Source organism: Grampus griseus, assembly GCF_964374135.1.
Source record: "Grampus griseus genome assembly, chromosome: 2".
In the NCBI taxonomy this organism is placed as follows: Eukaryota; Metazoa; Chordata; class Mammalia; order Artiodactyla; family Delphinidae; genus Grampus; species Grampus griseus.
In genome coordinates this window covers 96,534,754-96,553,626 of record NC_139018.1, presented here as the reverse complement: position 1 = coordinate 96,553,626, position 18,873 = coordinate 96,534,754, and the positions used below count along the sequence as shown (strand labels likewise).

Genomic DNA, 18,873 nt, shown 5'->3' with positions numbered 1-18,873 from the left:
AGATCCTCCTAATTTAATTTGTACAAAAGTGAATTAGAAAATACTGTTGTTAATATGTCCATTTGCTGATTTGTTCTTTTTTTAAATAGTCCTCGACCATGTTTAAACATTGAAGATGATCCAGATATTCATGAAAAACCATTTCTGAGTTCTAGTGCTCCACCTATAACAAGTCTTAGTCTCTTAGGAAATTTTGAGGTAATGTTTTTTGAAACTATTTTAAGAGTTGAAGTTTCCTAACCTAGACCCATGGTGTCATTTATGTCATTTGTTCTTAAAAAGGAAATAAATGGATTATATTTTTCTAAAGCCTTGAAATCACCTCCTTTCCTTTCCTTTCCCTTTTTCTTTTTTCCTTATCCCTTTTTCCTTTTTTGATTTCCCTTTTTCCTTTCCTTTTCATGAGAAGTAAAGTTGGGAGAATTGTTGGCAGTGACATTTTAGAATTGGGTAGCTGGTGGAGGAGATGCAGGACTTAGGTGAAATCAGGTTGGATGGAGGTATCCGTTACTCGAGCTGGAAAGTAGACTTGACCACACCTTCTTACCTGGTAAAACTGGCTCTGGGACCCAGGAAGGATGATGGTGGGCTGATAGCAGCTGATTCATGATCAAGGAGGCTGATTTTCAAAATCAAATAGTTCTTTGTACTATATTTGCAACTCCTCTGTAAATCTAAATTTATTATAAAATAAGATTATTTTTAAAAAATCAAATGGTTAAAGGTCTCTGATACATGTGCTGCTTTATTTAATGACTCTTCTACTTGGGATCAAGTATATCAAGTGTTTAGTTTTCTTCAATTAGAAAACAATCTTAAACATGAACCTGTAAATGACATTAAAAAAAATTTTTATTGGAGTATAGTTGATTTACAATGTTGTGTTAGTTTCAGGTGTACAGCAAAATGAATCAGTTATATATATACATATATGCACTCTTTTTTAGATACTTTTCCCATATAGGCCATTACAGAGTATTTAGTAGAATTCCCTCTGTTACACAGTAGGTCCTAATTAGTTATCTGTTTTATCTCTTTTATATATAGTAGTGTGTATATGTCAATCCCAGTCTCCCAATTTATCCCTCCCCCCCTTTACCCCCCAGTAACCATAAGTTTGTTTTCTACATCTGTAACTCTACTTCTGTTTTGTAGATAAGTTCATTTGTACCTTTTTTTTAGAATCCACACATAAGCGATATCACATGATATTTATCTTTCTCTATCTGACTTACTTCACTCAGTGTGACAATCTCTAGGTCCATCCATGTCACTGCAAATGGCATTATTTCATTATTTTTAATGGCTGAGTAATAGTCCATTGTACATATGTACCACATCTTTTTTATCCATTCCCCTGTCAGTGGACATTTAGGTTGCTTCCATGTCCTGGCTATTGTAAATGGTGCTGCAGTGAACATTGGGGTGCACTTATCTTTTTGAATTATGGTTTTCTCTGGGTGTATGCCTAGGAGTAGGATTGCTGGGGCATATGGTACTTCTATTTTTTGTTTTTTAAGGAACCTCCATACTGTTCTCCATAGCGGTTGTACCAATTTACATTCCCAACAGTGATTTTAGGGAATTCCGTGGCAGCCCAGTGGTTAGGACTCCATGCTTCCACTGTAGGGGGCATGGGTTGGATCCCTGGTTGGGGAACTAAGATCCTGCATGCTGAGAGTTGGGGCTAAAAATATACATATATATATAAGTGTTTTTATATGTATGTGTGTGTGTGTATATATATATATATATATATATGTATGTATGTATGTGTGTATAAACATATATAATCACCTATGACCTTGCTCAACTTGCTTATTAATTTTATTGATTTGGAGGGGGTGGATTTTTGTATGTAGATTCCCACATCATCTACAAATAGGGACAGTTTTATTTCTTACTTCGTAATATGTATGCCTTTTATTTCCTTTTCTTGTAGTTTTGCACTCAGTAGGGCCTAACATGCATGCTAGTACAATATATTCGTTTAAAGTCACAAAAATCTGAATAAAGTCATAGACTACATTGGATCATTGACCTTATCCATTAGCATTTTTGTGCTCTTTTTCTGAAATTTTCATACATCCTTAGAACATTTTTCTTATTTAAGAAACATTTATTGAGTACCTACTATGTGTCATGTTATATGCTAGGAATATAAAGCTAAATAATAAACTGCCTGCGTTAGAGAAGTTTACAGTCTGCTGGAGAAGTTGGACATATAAATAATCTATAAACCGAAGTAATTAGCACTGTAATAGAAATTTTCTCAGTCTCCATATATTTGTTCTCTCTGCTAAGGGACTGGGAAAGTTTTACTAAGGAGCTGTCATTTGAGCTTAGTTACAAAAGTTGAGTAGGAATTTGCCAAGTAAATTGTGTGAGAAGTGTCAAGGGATTCTAGACAAAGGGAGCTACATGTGCAAAGGCATATGTGTAAAAGTAGTAAAAGAGCATGGTGATATTGAAAAGCATCATCCAGAACTGGAGTATAAGACTGCGTGCAAGTGAGGAGAGCTGTGGTAAGAGATGTAGGGTGGGCCTTACATACCATGCTGTGAATATTTGACTTCATCCTGTGGACATCAAGAAACACAAAGTTTTTAACCTGGTGGGTAACGTAAGACTTTTTTTTTTTTTTAAAGAAAAACTCTGGCAGTAATACAGATGATACACTAAAGATGGAATAACTAATTAGAGAGTATTGCATTTGTTCAGAGGAGAGGTTATGAGGGTTTGAGCTAGGTTACTGGTGTTGAGAGAGCTGAGGCTGTGAGACTGAGAGGTCCCATCAGCAGGGTATGGATTAGATTGATTGCAGGGCAGGAGGGAGATATAGAAGGCTCGTTGTAACATAGGTCTCTTGGTCTGGTCTTTTTGACACGGGACTTGAGAATTGCTGATGCCACTTTCAAATTTAGACTCATGAGGGCTTGGAGTGTTTCTTTTCAAAGAATTACTGAATCAAAGAAATGTTACTCACATTTCTTGATGTATGCATATATATGTTGATATATGTATAGGAAAGAGAGCTTGTGAAAGGTTTAACATGTTTCTCATACCTGGAAAGATAAACACTAAATTGTTAAAAGTGGTTTCCTCAGCAAATGAGCTTGGGAGAGATGGATAAGGAGCTTCTCTGTTGTTTGTATTTATGTACTTTTAAATTTTTCCCAATGTGTGTTTACTGTTTTTTAAATTAAACTAAACAATAAAACATATGTCACATCCAACAACAATTTTTAAGAGGCAGTTGTTTTTCAGTTAAAGTTATGAGTACTTGGCTTTCTGTTTTGATGGAACTTCTGTATATGACCTGTTAACAAGTTTTCAAGTGCTTCTCTGTGGCTAACAGTAGAAATATACTCTGAGGAATAAGAAAATTTCTGATATTTTACCTGCTCTGGTAGAGCATATTTTCTTTACAGAGATAAGAATAACTCATTAAACCATTATATCAAAATAATGGTGAAAAAAAATAATGGTGAAGTTCAAAGATAGTTCAGTGTGGGTTGGAATAGTAAGGAGGCCAAACTTTGTAAGGTGGTAGAAGATTGATTTGGGAGGGGGTTGATTTCAGGTCAGATGAACATTTGAAATGAGGGCATGGCAATGGCAGCGACCACTTTTGTAGTGCCAGAAAGCATACTAACATATTTCTTTAAATAGAAAGAAGGAATGAATGTGTTAACTTTTAAATTTTATTTCTTAAAAATTCTTTTATTTTGCCTTCCAGGAGTCTGTCTTGAACTATCGTTTAGATCCTCTCGGCATTGTTGATGGCTTTACTGCCGAGGTAGGGGCAAGTGGTGTTTTCTGCCCCACTCATTTGACTCTTCCAGTTGAAGTGTCATTCTACAGTGTTTCTGATGATAATGCTCCCTCTCCTTATATGGCAAGTATTTTTAATTGTCTTCTTCTGCTAAAATCAACCATCTTAATGACAAATACCTTTAAGTTTAAAGAGATTTAGTACTACTTTGGTGCAATGCTTGAAAATATAAAGCATTTCCTAAGAGGGGATTGAAGGCTGCATAGAGATGAATATGCCAAAATAACACCTCACAACTTCTTTCTGAGCAAGCTCTAATAACAGATATCCTCTATTACATTTGAGGATTGTGCTGAAAATTTACTTGTTTCTATGTAATATGAAAAAATGATAAAATTTTGATTAGTGACACTGTGATTCCATATCTTGCTGAGTTCACGCAGATTCTCAAGTGCTTACTGGGCACTCTAGTCCTAACAGTGTTGCCTTCACTATGATCCTCATCTCAGTAGAGTTTAGGTAAAGATTTGGTGACGTACGGCTTTTGTGATGCGCTTTCACCCCCTTTCTCCTGTTTGGTTTATCTTTGGACCATTCTTTTTCCAATCCTAGGGTTCTTTAGAATACTAGCTATTTCTGACTCCATGCCAATGTTTTAGTGGAGAGTAAAATAGCTAAGAGGAATAAGAGCACTGTCTTGAGCCTTAGGATCCTATAATTTTATCTTTCCCATCTTTTATTCCAGTGGATTTGAGGATGAAATAAGCCCTCAACTGCAAAAATGATACCAAGTCCTGGTGTGTGATTACTATCAGCCCTTTTCCAAAAGACAAGTTAGTGGCTAGCAGTGCAAGTCTGTAAGAAGTTTACATTGATGGTATAAAATATGGAGTCAGATCTGGGTTTTTATGTTAGGTCTTACTTTGAGAAATACAAATTGCAGTAGGCATAGAAATATACAGCTCTGGTCTTGCTACTTGAATTTCCTAACTTATCTCCTGACCCAATTGCTTCCTTTCTAATATCCCTCTCCCCCACCTTCTAGGTTCCTCAAGGACATTAGCAGCAATGTCTTTTGTTATTAATAAAAACTATGAAAAGCAAATTCTGCATAATTGAGAAACAACAGAGGAAGGGAAGTTACAGTTTTTTAGGGACCTAAATGCAGTCTACTCATTATTGATGTAGTTTGTTCACGGAAGGTTGTTAAGCCTTATTCCATTCTAAGGGTGAAATTTTAATCAAGAGTCTGATTGGTGTTTCATACTTTGATCTAAAAAGCACAGTGGTGTCATTTATTCAAAGTTTTCTTTTTTCAATAATAATAACACTTGTGGGTCATAATTGTAAAGATGCATAACAGTGGTTGTTATAAAAAACAGAGGCCCAGTTCTTCACAAGCCTACCCAGTTATCACATATACCACTTGTTACTCATTTACCATAGTAAGATGTATCCACTTTCCAGTATAATTTTGAAAAAATAACTGTTAATTTTAGATAATAAAATGGAAAATATCATTGAGATAAGCTCAATACCAGAAAAAATGTGTATCTTACTGGAATGCTTACAATATTAGAATATAGCTATAGGGCTTCCCTGGTGGCGCAGTGGTTGAGAGTCCGCCTGCCGATGCAGGGGACATGGGTTCGCACCCCGGTCCGGGAAGATCCCACATGCCACGGAGCGGCTGGGCCCGTGAGCCATGGCCGCTGAGCCTGCGCGTCCAGAGCCTGCGCTCCGCAACGGGAGAGGCCACAACAGTGAGAGGCCCGTGTACCACAAAAAAAAAAAAAAGAATATAGCTATAAAGATGGCCATTCTGCTTTACTGGGACATCAAGAAGTCTCATTAGTTTCAGGTATTCTATTGGCACATGGTAATAAAGAATGGAAAGATAAGATCTGAGGTCATTAGTGTACAGAGTCCCTGATGACCATTAGGATGAGTTAGAAACAAGTAAAAGAGTGAATTGGCTGAAAGTCAGCTCAAAAAACTATCTTTGAGTGAAATTCATGAGCAAGAGGTAATTTGAACTATGCTTTAAAAAAGCAAAATAACATTAATTCTTGACCTTGGTTGACATCTAAAAAAATAAGGATTAAGAGATAAAGGATTTAGGGGGAAAGTGGGGGTCGGGGGTGGGATGAACTAGGAGATTGGGATTGACATATATACACTAATATATACAAAATAGATAACTAATAAGAACCTGCTGTATAAAAAATAAATTAATTAAATTAAATTTTAAAAAGAGAGAGATAAAGGATTTTATCACTCTGTCTCCAGAAAGCACACACAAATGATCACAGATTTTGAATAAATATTGAAAAGAGTCTAAATTAGGTTAAGTTAGTCTATCCTTTAAGAATCTTTTTCTTACTTTTCTCTGATAATATTCTTTAATAAATTTTCCAATATGTAATTGTTTTTACTCATTAGGAATGGGTTCCCTTTACAAATGACCCAGTCCAAATCTTAGACCACGGATCTTTCCTACTGTAAATTAATCAAATTAATCTTATTCGGTAGGGAGTGTTATTTGTATTTTGGTAGTTTAGTCTGTTTTCAAAGGTCTGATCATGTTTTGATAAGATAGTACATATCACAGACCAGTGGAGCTGAGACACCAAACCCCTATTTGTTACTCTAATAATAACCTTGGGACCTCTCATGACAAATTATACAAATGACTTGCAAGGGTGAAATTTTAGCACAGAGAATTCTGTCTTTGTGGAGTAGAGATAGTACAGGGCTTTTCATTAAATAATTCCTTTTAGACTAGCTCAAAGCCATACAAATGTCTCTCTCCAATCCTATGTCAGTAGTAAAAATGTTCTCCAAGTGTTACGTAATATGGCAACATTTCACTGTTTAGAAACTATTGCACGGTGGAACCAGGCAGAAAGGTCTAAAGCAGTTTTGCCCGTGGCAAATTCATGGTATGACTTGCTTTATGATCATATTAACAGCACTATATATTTTATATATTTTCTTCTATTTATAATTAACGAAATTAAGATATACCTCCTTCAGTTTTACTTAGCTTTGCATATTCTCTATTCCCCAGTCACTTGAGAATTTTTTGTGTAAGATTTTGACCAAATTTAGTTCATCTTAATCTACCTATTCCATCCTAAAATGCCAGAAGAAAATGTATTTTTCTTCTTTATGTTAAATACAGTAACTTTCTAGGTGGAAATATTAATATGCCAACCAATTAAAATAATGAAATTTAAAAAAAAATAATAAATTTAATAATAATACAAATAAAATTCCAAATACTTTCCCAATCCCTTCAAAATTCCTAACTTGCCATTGCCAATACTAGTCTTATATTGCTTAGAAATTATTGTTGTAAAGTGTTGCCTTAAACTTTGAGAGGTTTTATCCATATTCTTTCTTTATAAATTGATTTAGTTACTGTTATTATGTTCTAAAATCTATTAGAGTTGTATTGTGTTAAAGGAAGTAAGTGTAGGCTTGGTAGTAGATTTTCCCTCACCAGTTTTCTTATATATATTTAGCGGAGGATGGCAAGGAAAAACAGTAATATATTGCCTGGAGCAATGTGATTAGAAAGGTAGCTATTATTTAGATATATTCTGCTTTTTCTTTCTGGAACTAGGAAGAAGAGGAGCATTATATACCATAGCATTTTTTCATGTAGAGAAGATTGTAAGAGAAAAATTATTAAAACTTCATTACTGTGTTGGTTAGGGATGCAGTTTGTTGATATGCTGTTTTCATGCTTTAAATGACCATGTAATCATATTTGTTAAGAACCACATATGTCTTTTCAGTGCCCATTTCCATGAACATTTCCCATTATTAACGTATTAATTTAATATTCTGATTGTCAATTGCTGTTCACTTGGAGATTAGGTATTCACATATTAGAGTCTGGCCTTCCCTTTTACCTTTGTCCACTGCTTTCTACCCCCCACCGCCTCCCCTGGTCTGTCTTTCAAACCCAACAAATGTTGCCTGATGGGACAGTCCTGTTTTATATTTACTTTTACATAAGGTTGACACATTTTGGCAGGTACAGTGTAAAATGATGGGATATGAGTTGTAGAGCATGCAATTATTCTACTTAACTACTCAAAAGAAAACTATTCACCCAGTTAAATGAATCAGCATTTGTTTCTTAAAGCCACCTAAGAATTAAGTATCACAGTCACCACCTGTAGTAATTTGGTCATCCTGGTTATCTAGAAACTTTCACACATTCAGTCTTAGCTTCCCGTGTTTTAATTTATACTGTTCGTCATTGTTTCAACTTCTGCAGTGATTACAGCATCTTTCTCAGAAAACTATTTTATATAATATGGCAGTGCCTCTCAAACTTTAATGTACGTATGATATCATCTGGGGAATCTTGTTAAAATGCAGATTTGATTTGGTAGGTCTGGGGAGAAGCCAGAAATTATGCATTTCTAACAAGTTCACAGGTGATGCTGATGATGCTGGTCTGTCTCTAGTCAGAAGTCCATATGTGTATATAACAACTCAACTTTCTGACTGAAGAATTGACTTCATTTTTGGGAAAGACTTAGGATCAGTCCTCATTCCTGAGTTTCTGTATGTCCAAAGACCAATAAATTGTTTTGCTTCATTTCCCTGCTCCCACATGGTACAAGAGAATAATCCTGTCATCTCCCTTTATTTCCTTTTTAGTTAAAGAACTTCTCACTTCTATATCTTATATCTTAATATTAATTTCAAGCAGTATGGTCATTGATGTTATGTATTGTTTATTGAAGCATCTCTTGGAAGAACAGTAAATTGTTTCCTAGTGAGGTGGGATCCTCACTATTTCATATTCATAGAATGTATCTCTATTAATTCAATGTGAATGTTTTTCCATACAAATACAATTCTGAAATGTTAGTAATTACATGATTTATTATTCTTATTTTAGTCTTTTATGTATATATATGCATCAGTTTGTACTCAGTTTGTCTTCTTTTATTTCAAGGGTGTGATTACTTTAGAGTCCCTTGGTAAAAGGGGTTATCGAGTACCTCCTTCAGGAACAATACAAGTGGTATGTGTTTTATAGCCTACAATTGCAATAATCATTCTCTCACATACATATAGAACTTAGCCCTTTCTCCTGCTACTGCTGCTGCAACAACTTTGGTAAGTAACAGTGGGGCTGCAGCTTTGTTTGGAGTTTCCCTGCTCTGCCTCAGGAATGACCATTTGGGGACCTCCATAAAAGGAAAGCATTAATAAGCTAATCAAGGTGAATGCTTTAGAAAAATAGTGTATGACAGTTAACATAATTTAAATAGAGCTATTTTCAGTATAATTAGAATTTAGATTACCAGTACCTTCTACTTAATATAATAAGCCGGACTGAGATTGACCTATGTAAAAGGAGACCCCAAATATTAGTATTGCTTTGTCAGGGAAACATGGGAAGCAAAATTATATTATCCCTACTGTAATAATTTCTAAAATTGATTTAATGAGACGGTTACACAAAGCAGAAATGCAGTCCGACAGATGTCAGGGCAAAGAATGCCTCTTTCCTTTTGGTCTAGGTGTAGATCTAGTTTTGGCTTAGGAGAACTCTTCTAGCCCAGAGCAGTAATCCTTCATCATCCTTGATCTAGGGTTCTCAGAAGAGTAATTTTATATCGAGGCCAGTTTGTGATTGAGTTCATCTCCAAGTCAGACCCAGGATAATCCTGTAAGCGCGCAAGTCTATTACAGTGTTGGCTCTTGCAACTCTTGGAAGGAGTCTAGCTGAGATTTGTCAACTGTACCTCAATAAAGCTGAAATTAAAAAAAAAAAAAAGAGTCTAGTTGAGTTCCTCACACTAAGGATCTGGTCTAATCCAGCAAGCCTTTTGATGACCTTTGGCTTCAGTGTGATCAGTGCTTCGAAGGACCACTTTTACTCATCTTCGTTGTTCCAGTATAGCGAAGAGTCTGTACATTTGTTTATTTCGTATCACACAGGAATGAAACATAGTACTAGGCAATATATATGCATGTATGTATTGCAGTATGTACATACGTATAAATTTTACCAAGGAAAAATCACTGCATTTTAAAGTAAGATTTTTATGTTGAATGTATTTCTTGAACTAAAAGAGTGATCATCTTCTGATCTCTTGCCTCTGGCTCTGTAGTGCTTGTGAAAGTGTGGGTCACTGGAAAGCTAGCTATCAGGTGTCATAATAATGAGGCAGAAACCCAGAGGCAGCACATTTACCCCTTGTTTGAAGACTACCAACTCTACTGGCTATTTTAAATCTGAAATTTGAATATGTCTTTCATTCCTTGTATAAATTTAATTATGTATAAACATGGCTTGAACTCCTGGCTTGCTAGTTGTTGTGGTTGTTAAATGTATTATTAGCCTTAATCTTAAGACTCACTAGATTTCAAAAATTGGATCATAATATTGATATATTTCTCATTTTGATTCAGTGAGTGATGTCCAGTGCCACGGATGAGCTTCTGAAAGCATGGGCACCAAGTTACCTATTGATGTGTTGGTAATTTGGTTAAAGTCAAATCAGCAGCTTGGAATTTTGTTTAAAAATTAGTACTTTAAAAAATAATATTCCTTCAGTTATTAATGGCCAAGTAGCAACTGAATTTAATTTCAGTCTATTATGATATTGATGATGATTAAAAAAAAAGTCTAGTGTCACTGCAGTGTTTGAAATGAATCCAACTGTGAGAACATGAAGTATTACTTAGCCTACTTTGTAACTAATAATAATGAACTTTATTTTCTAAACCTGGAAAAATTTCCAAACAAGAAAAATTCTCTTTTTTGAGAATATATTTTAAATTTTATAATAACCATATGTACCTGAAACATCATATCAAAGTCTAGTTTTACCAAGATTTTATTTTTTTATTTAAAAAAATTCTATTTATTCACTATTAAAATGTGAGGAAAACTAAAATTCTATTTTGAGCATTTTTCAGTTGACTTATTTTAATAAAGCTAGTGTTTGAAGTAGTTGAACTGGAATGCTTTAATTCAGTGAAAGTGTATTTTGCTTAGTCTAATGGAACCATTTCTTAAAATATGAACAAGAGTAAATGTTATGTATTATCTATTATTAATATGACATTTGTGACTAAAGATTTTGATTTGTTACAGGAGTTTTTATTTCTTTTATTTCTGTAAATAAAAAATCTAATTGAACCATTAAAAAATATTGAATATCATTTCATAAACTTCTGAAATTTTATTAACTTTATTCCCCCAAACTGAATTATATCCACTGGGATTAATTTATTATTGAAAAGCCTATTTTATTATTGGCACAATCATTTTGAATCAAATGAACAAATCACTGTTTTTAAAGAATAATTTCTATATTGTTTCTTCAGACCTTATTTAATCCTAATAAGACTGTGGTGAAGATGTTTGTTGTGATATATGACTTACGAGATATGCCAGCCAATCATCAGACATTCCTACGACAAAGAACTTTTTCTGTACCTGTTAAACAAGAAATGAAGAGAAGTGTTAATAAAGAGAACATCCGACATACAGAAGAACGGTTATTACGCTACCTCATACATCTGAGGTAATGTTTCAAATGAATATGAAAATACGTTACTTTAGAAGAAAACTCTAAAATTTTTAGTTTATTTTTAAAAACTGTCATTCTAACTAGACGAGTACCCCTTGGAATTTGCTTAACTTCGACACTCTTTATGATAGGCCAGGATGCAGAAAACACATGGCATATCTTCCTTCAGTCATTACTACTTGTTGAATTAGGGGAGTTTTCATTTATAGCTGTGTAATGGAAACTATGTTATAGCAAAACAATGCTAATATATCTGGGGGAAATGAAACACAGTTGTCTAAACCCATGCTGTCCAATAGAATTGTAATATGAGCCATATATATAGTTCTATATTTTCTAGTAGCCACATTAAAAAAAGTAATAAGAAGCAGAGGTTTAATATATTTTATTTAACCTAACATATTCAAGTGTTATAATTGGAATATGTAATCTATATAAAAATTATTAATGAGATATTTACATTCCTTTGCTGTACTCAGTTTGAACTAGCCACATTTCAGGTGCTCAGTAACCACATGTGGCTTGTGGCTGCTGAGTTGGACAGGGAAATTCTTAACTTTCATTTATTCATTCATTTATTCAACAAACATTGATGTGTCCAGCATGCTTCTAGACTCTTGGAAACAGCAGGGACAAAATCTCTGTTCTTATACAGCTTATATTCTGGTGATTCCATTAGAAATATATTTTCCTCAGACTTTTACTACCCAGCTAATAGCTCTAGGTTGTGAGAAACCATTTGTTTGCTCTTGAGGTCCATGCTTCCAGCATCATAGGGTAAGGTTTTTAGCCCTGAAATCCTAGTGTAGTTCTTAAGATCAATGAGCAAGTGTATTGCTTAGAAGAGAACTCAGTAGCCCTTTGCCTGTAACTCTATTCCTAATAATAATTTTCTGATGTTGTTCATAAGAAGTCCTCAATCACATCAGTGACAGTAATTCATCTTAGCTTAACTGCTTACTCCAAGGAGCCCTATTCATCAGGAGGAGGTAACTTCAATCTGTTACAACAGCCTTAGCCATATATAACCAACATTCGCCAAAAAGTCAACTATCCCAGCTTTTGTCATCTCCACATAATGATTAGATACCTTAAATGCTGTGAAGAAACTGCTTTAGAAGGCATGGCATAATTCCCAAAGCTCACCATGTTCTTCTTCAGATTGAGAAGGTGAAAAACTGCAGAAAGAATCAAAGAGTGAGCCAGTCTGAGGTCTGCTTTAATATATACAACTGACCACCAGATTTTTCAGCTAATTTGGGAATAAAATCCACAAACCCAGATATTTCTGCTATGCAAAGGGAAAACTAGAGAAATTAACACTAAAGGGTATGTTTGACTATCTGCCAGTTAAGTTTATGTGATTAAAGCCTCCAACCCCCTGTATTATGCTGTAAGCTGTTAGCAGAGGATAGAAACAGTTCCATATACAGCTTTGGTAACCATTTTCATTTCACTGCTAACTTTCCTCTTGGTTTCTAATGATGATTAGGTTTTATTTAGCTAGCCACTACTGGTGGTAGCAGTCCTTTCTCATCCTGTGATTGTCTCAAAACTTGATAGTTTTCTGTGGTGACTTTCCAAGTGTGGAATCCATTTTAATGTACTCAAAATTGTAGGAGGGCAAGTTGTGTGAAATGGGTCATTCTTTGTAGCTAGAAGATGCCCAAATGTAGTGTAATTGGCTGACGTGAACTGAAAGTGCATACTACAGGTAAGGAAAGGTGCATGTGCTGTGGTGTCAGGGATGTAGAGTCAGATTGCATGTGAAACCCAGATTTACAAAAAGAAGCACCTCTGTCATTGTAAGAGGGGAAAGGGAGTATGGAATGTTTAGGGATAGTGAGGGAGAGGCACTGAAATAGCAGCAAGTGCTTTGGCAATATAAGACTTTAAATATCTTGTTAAAGAGGCACTGTTAATGTTGTAGCAAGACTAATCCTTCCTGCTTTCAAAATTTAATTACTCAGGTTTGTTTGTTTTAAACACTAATTCCCTGAAATGAAGCATCATTTTGTTGTTTCTTTGTTTAGGTTCCAGAGTTCTAAATCTGGAAAGATCTACCTCCATAGAGATGTACGGCTCCTGTTCTCTAGAAAGTCGATGGAAGTTGATAGCGGTGCTGCATATGAACTCAAATCTTACACTGAATCGCCAACAAACCCTCAGTTTTCACCAAGATGTTGATAAAGAGTGACAATTTAAAGTATTTGCTCAGTACCCAAGTTTGAAAGTAAAAAATAGCGTAGAAGGGAGTGTACCAAATTAACAAGCAGGAGAGTGGGTCCTCTCCTGTTATCCTGGACCAGTTTTTATGAAAGGATTCCTGGGATGAGATCCACATATTCCAAGGAGACTGGAAACACTCATGTCCTAACCCTTTTTGTACTGTCAAAACCACTTCACTGGACTTGTTGCAAGAGCAAACCACCCCCCATCCCCCCACCCCCGCCACAGTTAGATTAGCGTTTACACGTTTCGTTTCTCAGTTATTTAATATTTAATGTTTTCCTTACTACTCAAGTGATGTTTGTCTTTAGTGTTCTAATGTAGCACAAATCCTATGTAAAATCATACTATGTATTTTTGACATTAATGTTGAAATCTGAAATATATGCACAAGTCTTTTAATTTTGTGTGATGTGTTTTAAGTACTATTCATTTAAGTTATTGAAAATGAGAATGAAATGTTGAGCTTCTTTCAAGATTAACGCACTATGCAAGCATGTGTACTTTTTATATCTCCCAGGTTTAGTTTTTACAACACCCCATCCCGGTTGCTGTCTCACACAATAGTCCTTTAACATGCTGTATCGGCAGTGCAACGCGGAGTAAGCTGCTTCACATTCCCTTAGCAAGTTCAGATCATCATGCCCATTCATATTCCTTCTAGAATCCCTTATCCCCAAAACAGTTCTATTTTTTCCTTAATCACTACTACAAAGGCTTTACATTAAATTGCTGTCCCATTCTAGAAAACTTTTGCAAATTGTTAAAAGAATATGTACTTTGAAAACAAATTAGTATTTATATTGTAAATATATGCAAGAAACAAAGAAATGTGTATTTGGCTTTTATTTTTAGATGAGACATTTATATGATTGAGTGAATTTCTGGTACCGATCAGACAGTTTCTATTCTAGCTTTACAGCTGATAAGAGGGGAGAGATATCTTGAGCCTTGTACCAATTTATCACTTTCTCATTCACAGTCACATGGAAGGCATTTGGCAACTGGGAAAACACTGAGTAAAGGAACATGATTGAGCGCATCAAAAGTCTTCCCATCCATCCCCCTCAGAAAGAGGAGTGGTTTTAGATCTTTGTACAGGGACAGTGGGCAACAGCAGATCAGTTAACAAGGCACAAATACTGGGAATGCTCACACAAAGCTGTGAACGCAGGTTAGAAAATACATACGGTTCAAGTAGGCCAGACCCAGGAGACCTGGGAGTCTAGAACCAAGTGAGCAGTCTGGAATTTGGGAGATGGGAAGGTCTTTACTTTGGCACTCAGCTAATGGATAGACTATACAAGGCATATAAGAGTGTATACCTGCAGGCTGTGGGGTGCTCAGCAAGAAGCCTCTTATAAAGTCCTTTTGAAACACCAGCTTAAAGAGAAAAGTCTATTTACACTCCACGAAAAAAAAGTTTTCAGTGACACAAATTTATAAAGGTTTGTTTTTAATCTTTAGGTGTGTGGTATCAACATGGAATTAGGACCCATAAGGTTTGGATTATAGTCCTAGCTCTAATGGTATCTGATGGAACTGACCTTTCTGGCTCTGTGTGATTGAGAAAATGGGGTGAGAGTATCATTAACGTGTCTTCTCTTCTTAAAGTGTCATCTAATTATTGGAATATGTATTTCAATACATGTATCTAGACTTTTAAAAAAAATTTTATTGGCGTACGGTTGATTTACAATGTTAGTTTGAGGTGTACAGCAAAGTGATTCAGTTATACATACACATATATCCACTCTTTTTAGATTCTTTTCCTATACAGGCCATTACAGAGTATGGCAGAGTTCCCTGTGCTATACAGTAAGTCCTTATTAGTTATTTTGTATATAGTAGTGTGTATATGTCAATCCCAATAGACTTTTTATATATATTTGACAAAAGTCAATATTGATAATTTTATATAAAACTCAGAAAATACCAAGTATTTAAAACATCAAAATGCCTTTATTTAATTTAAAAAAATGTTATTGCTGCTTTGACCTCTCTAGTACTCCAAAAATTAATGATGTATGTGTATGCAGGTGTCTTTTTATGTGGATACGACACTGCAATCTTTCTAGAATTATTTCTAGTACCTGGTTTTCCACGTTTCTGGGCATTTTAAAGAAAATTTCCAGAAAATGAGTGAAGCAGCTGGATGCATCTTGTGCTTTTCCTAGCAAGTTTGTGCAAGGGAAACAAGTACTGACATTTTGTCCATCTACTTCTTAAGGCCTTTTTTGTCTGTGTTCTTTTTCCCAGTGAGGTATGGTGACCCAGCATCTGTCTGCTCTCACTTGCCCTGGCACTATCTCTATCATAATGGTTCTTTTTCTACCCTTCTTTTGTCATAGGCCGAGACTTTACCACACTTCCTGTGTGGCTCCTCTTCGTACTCACAGATTATGTCACTACACTGAGAGTTGGCTTGCAGGTAAAGACAACCAACACTGCTACCTGTGACAGATAATAGAGATCTCACTTACTGCAGGCTCACTTGGCAGTTTTGCAGACTAACAAAATGAGTGATAACTTCTTTTTAAAAGGAACCCCAGGACACAAGTAACCTCCGGAAAGTCCTTGGAGATTTTCTTGTCAGAAGAGAATGAAAAATATTAATAAGAAGTGGTGACAATGGGGACTGGCTGCAAGGCACCCAACAGAAGGTTCCCTCTCCTGTCATTTTACCCCACCAGTTCTCTCTCATTCCCAGAGGGTTAGAGAAAGGAAGCAATTTCTCCTTCAAAAACTTCATCCTTGGGATCCCCACTCTCCCTAGTCAGTTCGTGAGTGAAGCAATGATTTGTTTTTAAATTTAATTTTTTTAATTTATGCAATACATGTTTACTATAAAAATTTTTTACAGTACATAGTTATGTAAAGTAAATGTGAAAGTCCCTCCTTCAATCCACCTTTCTAGCTATCACTTTACAGATGTGGTGGCTCTTAAAATTTTAGTATATGACACTCCACATGATCTACTAGACCTGGGAACACAGTATCAGTCTAGATGGGAAGTAGGCTTTTCATCATGGTAGGAATTCACTCTCAATCCCTAAGACTGTCTCTGTGTGACATTGGAATCAGCTCATTGTAGTCCACCATGGATTATCTGTGAGAGATGTATGTCTTAAACTTGAACACTGTTGGAAGAGGCGGGGAACATATGAATGCCTACTGTGTGCCAGGCATTGTAAACAATTTATATGTTATTTAATACTTAAAGCCATGATTCAGAGAGAGTATGGATATAGTCTACAATGAAAGAAAAAGGACACTTGAAGTACTTGCCCAAGGTCCCATGGTCAGTAAGTTGAAGAGCCAGGATTCAAATCTAGGTTAGATCTTCTCTTTTCCACTCTACTACACTGGCATTTCACCCCTTTTTCCTTTTTTCTTTTTTCTACTACTAATTGTGGCCTGGCATCAAAATATACTTTTCATCAATATTCTTGGCAAAAAGTTAATTTGCTGTGTAATGAGATTATATAATAAGGCAATGCCTATTAATCATTAGGGGGGAAAATATTTTGATTAAAAAATAAAAGACTTTAGGAAGGAATGTCCTAAAGCAACTCAGAGGCCCTTCAACTTAGTATACTGTCAGGAGGCATGCAAATACAGTTATGAGAAGTTTTAGAAACATATTGTGGCAAATATTTTATGAGATTTAAATGTTTAAAGTTTTAAATATCTCTTCCATACCCCACCGTTCATCATTCTTTTTAATTCATTCAAAAATTTCCTATTCCAGCCTTTCCAGTTCGTATAATGTTCTCTTGTCTCACTAAGTCCCTAGAGAAGTGGCATCCTCCACTTCCAACACTCAAGTTGTTAAAACTTTTTTTTTGTTTTTTTACAGTTCTCTGACTTACTTATTCAGGTAATGTTCCCTGAGTTTTCTCACAGACATCACCATTTATACTCAGGGTTTTTTGGCACTCTGTTATCTAACTTGGTTTCTCTGCATTGATCTTCCAGTCTCTCCCTTTCATCAAAAATGTATTCTGTTTTTAGAAAGACAAATATCATATGATATCACTTATATGTGGAATCTAAAAAAAATGATACAAATGAACTTATTTACAAAACAGAAACAGACTCACAGAATTAGAAAACAAACTTGTTACCAAAGGGGAAAGGGAATAGGGATAAATTAGGAGTTTGGGATTAATAGATACAAGCTACTATACATAAAGTAGATAAACAACAAGGACCTACTGTATACCACAGGGAACTATATTCAATATCTTATAATAACCTATAATGGAAAAGAATCTGAAAAAGAACATATTTATATATATATATATAAAAGAACATATATAAAAAAATATATATATATATGCATCACTTTGCTGTACACCTGAAACTAACACAACATTGTAACTCAACTATACTTCAATTAAAAAAAAGGTATTCAGTTCTTGATACTTGCTACAATATCAGCAATGATGCAGGTAGACTTCCTCACTCAGCTGTTTGAGGAATGGATGGGGTGTGACTTCTCATCTCCTTTACTCACTCCTACAAACCCTTGAGCTAGGGCACCTAAACCTCAAAAAGACCCCTGATCTTTTTAAAACTTTTATATACCTACCTAGTTCCAAGCCTGAAAAATCTTTTGTGTGTGTATGCACCAGAATCACCAGGGGGAGCTTTGGCTAAACATCAGTTCTTTGACTTTGCCCCAGACTTAATGCGAATCTCTGTCACTAGGGTTTCTCAGTGATTCTAATCCTTGTAGCTAATTTAATTTAATTAAATAAAATTGAAAATTCACTTAGTTGTGCCAGTCACATTTCAGATGCTCATTATTCATATATGGCTACTGGCTACTGTATTGGCTAGCACAGATACAGAATATTTCCATCATCACAGAAAGTTCTCTTGGACAGCACTGATCTAGAATATATAAATGGCAGTTGAAACTATGAGGATGGAAATGATTTCTCAGAAAGTATAAAACTGGAAGAGAAGGGGATCCAAGGACAGAATTGTTAAAATCCTCCCATTAAGAGGCAGGTAAAGACTCAGCGAAGCAATGACCAGAGAAGTAAGAGAGAATAAGGGAGTGGTATCCTAAACATCAAGGGAAGAAAGTTTTGAGAAACAGGGAATTGGTGATCGCTGTGTAATTTTAAACATTAAGGTACATGGTTGATGATGCAAAAAGGAATATTACTTGGGGAAGGATGGCTTCTCAGACAGTCCCCACAGTGGGACATTGGCCTTTGTGGATTCTCCATTGACCAAAATCTGCCTCCCAGAAATCCAAACTTTCCCTCATGTGAGTGTCAG

The 18,873-nt window shown here is 35.3% G+C and overlaps 1 protein-coding gene across 8 annotated transcripts in view; it reads left to right on the top strand.

The window, feature by feature from the left end:
* ATOSA (atos homolog A) overlaps positions 1-14,388 on the top strand; it is an 87,233-nt gene extending 72,845 nt beyond the window's left edge. For all 8 annotated transcript variants that reach the window (XM_082647648.1, XM_082647647.1, XM_082647646.1 and 5 more), the window contains 5 exons: positions 90-198; positions 3,740-3,898; positions 8,757-8,825; positions 11,144-11,343; positions 13,383-14,388. In XM_082647648.1, coding sequence (XP_082503774.1) covers positions 90-198; positions 3,740-3,898; positions 8,757-8,825; positions 11,144-11,343; positions 13,383-13,536 — 691 coding nt within the window. In that variant the 3' untranslated portion in view covers positions 13,537-14,388. The remainder of the gene's footprint in view (positions 1-89; positions 199-3,739; positions 3,899-8,756; positions 8,826-11,143; positions 11,344-13,382) is intronic.
* Positions 14,389-18,873: the final 4,485 nt, after the last annotated feature.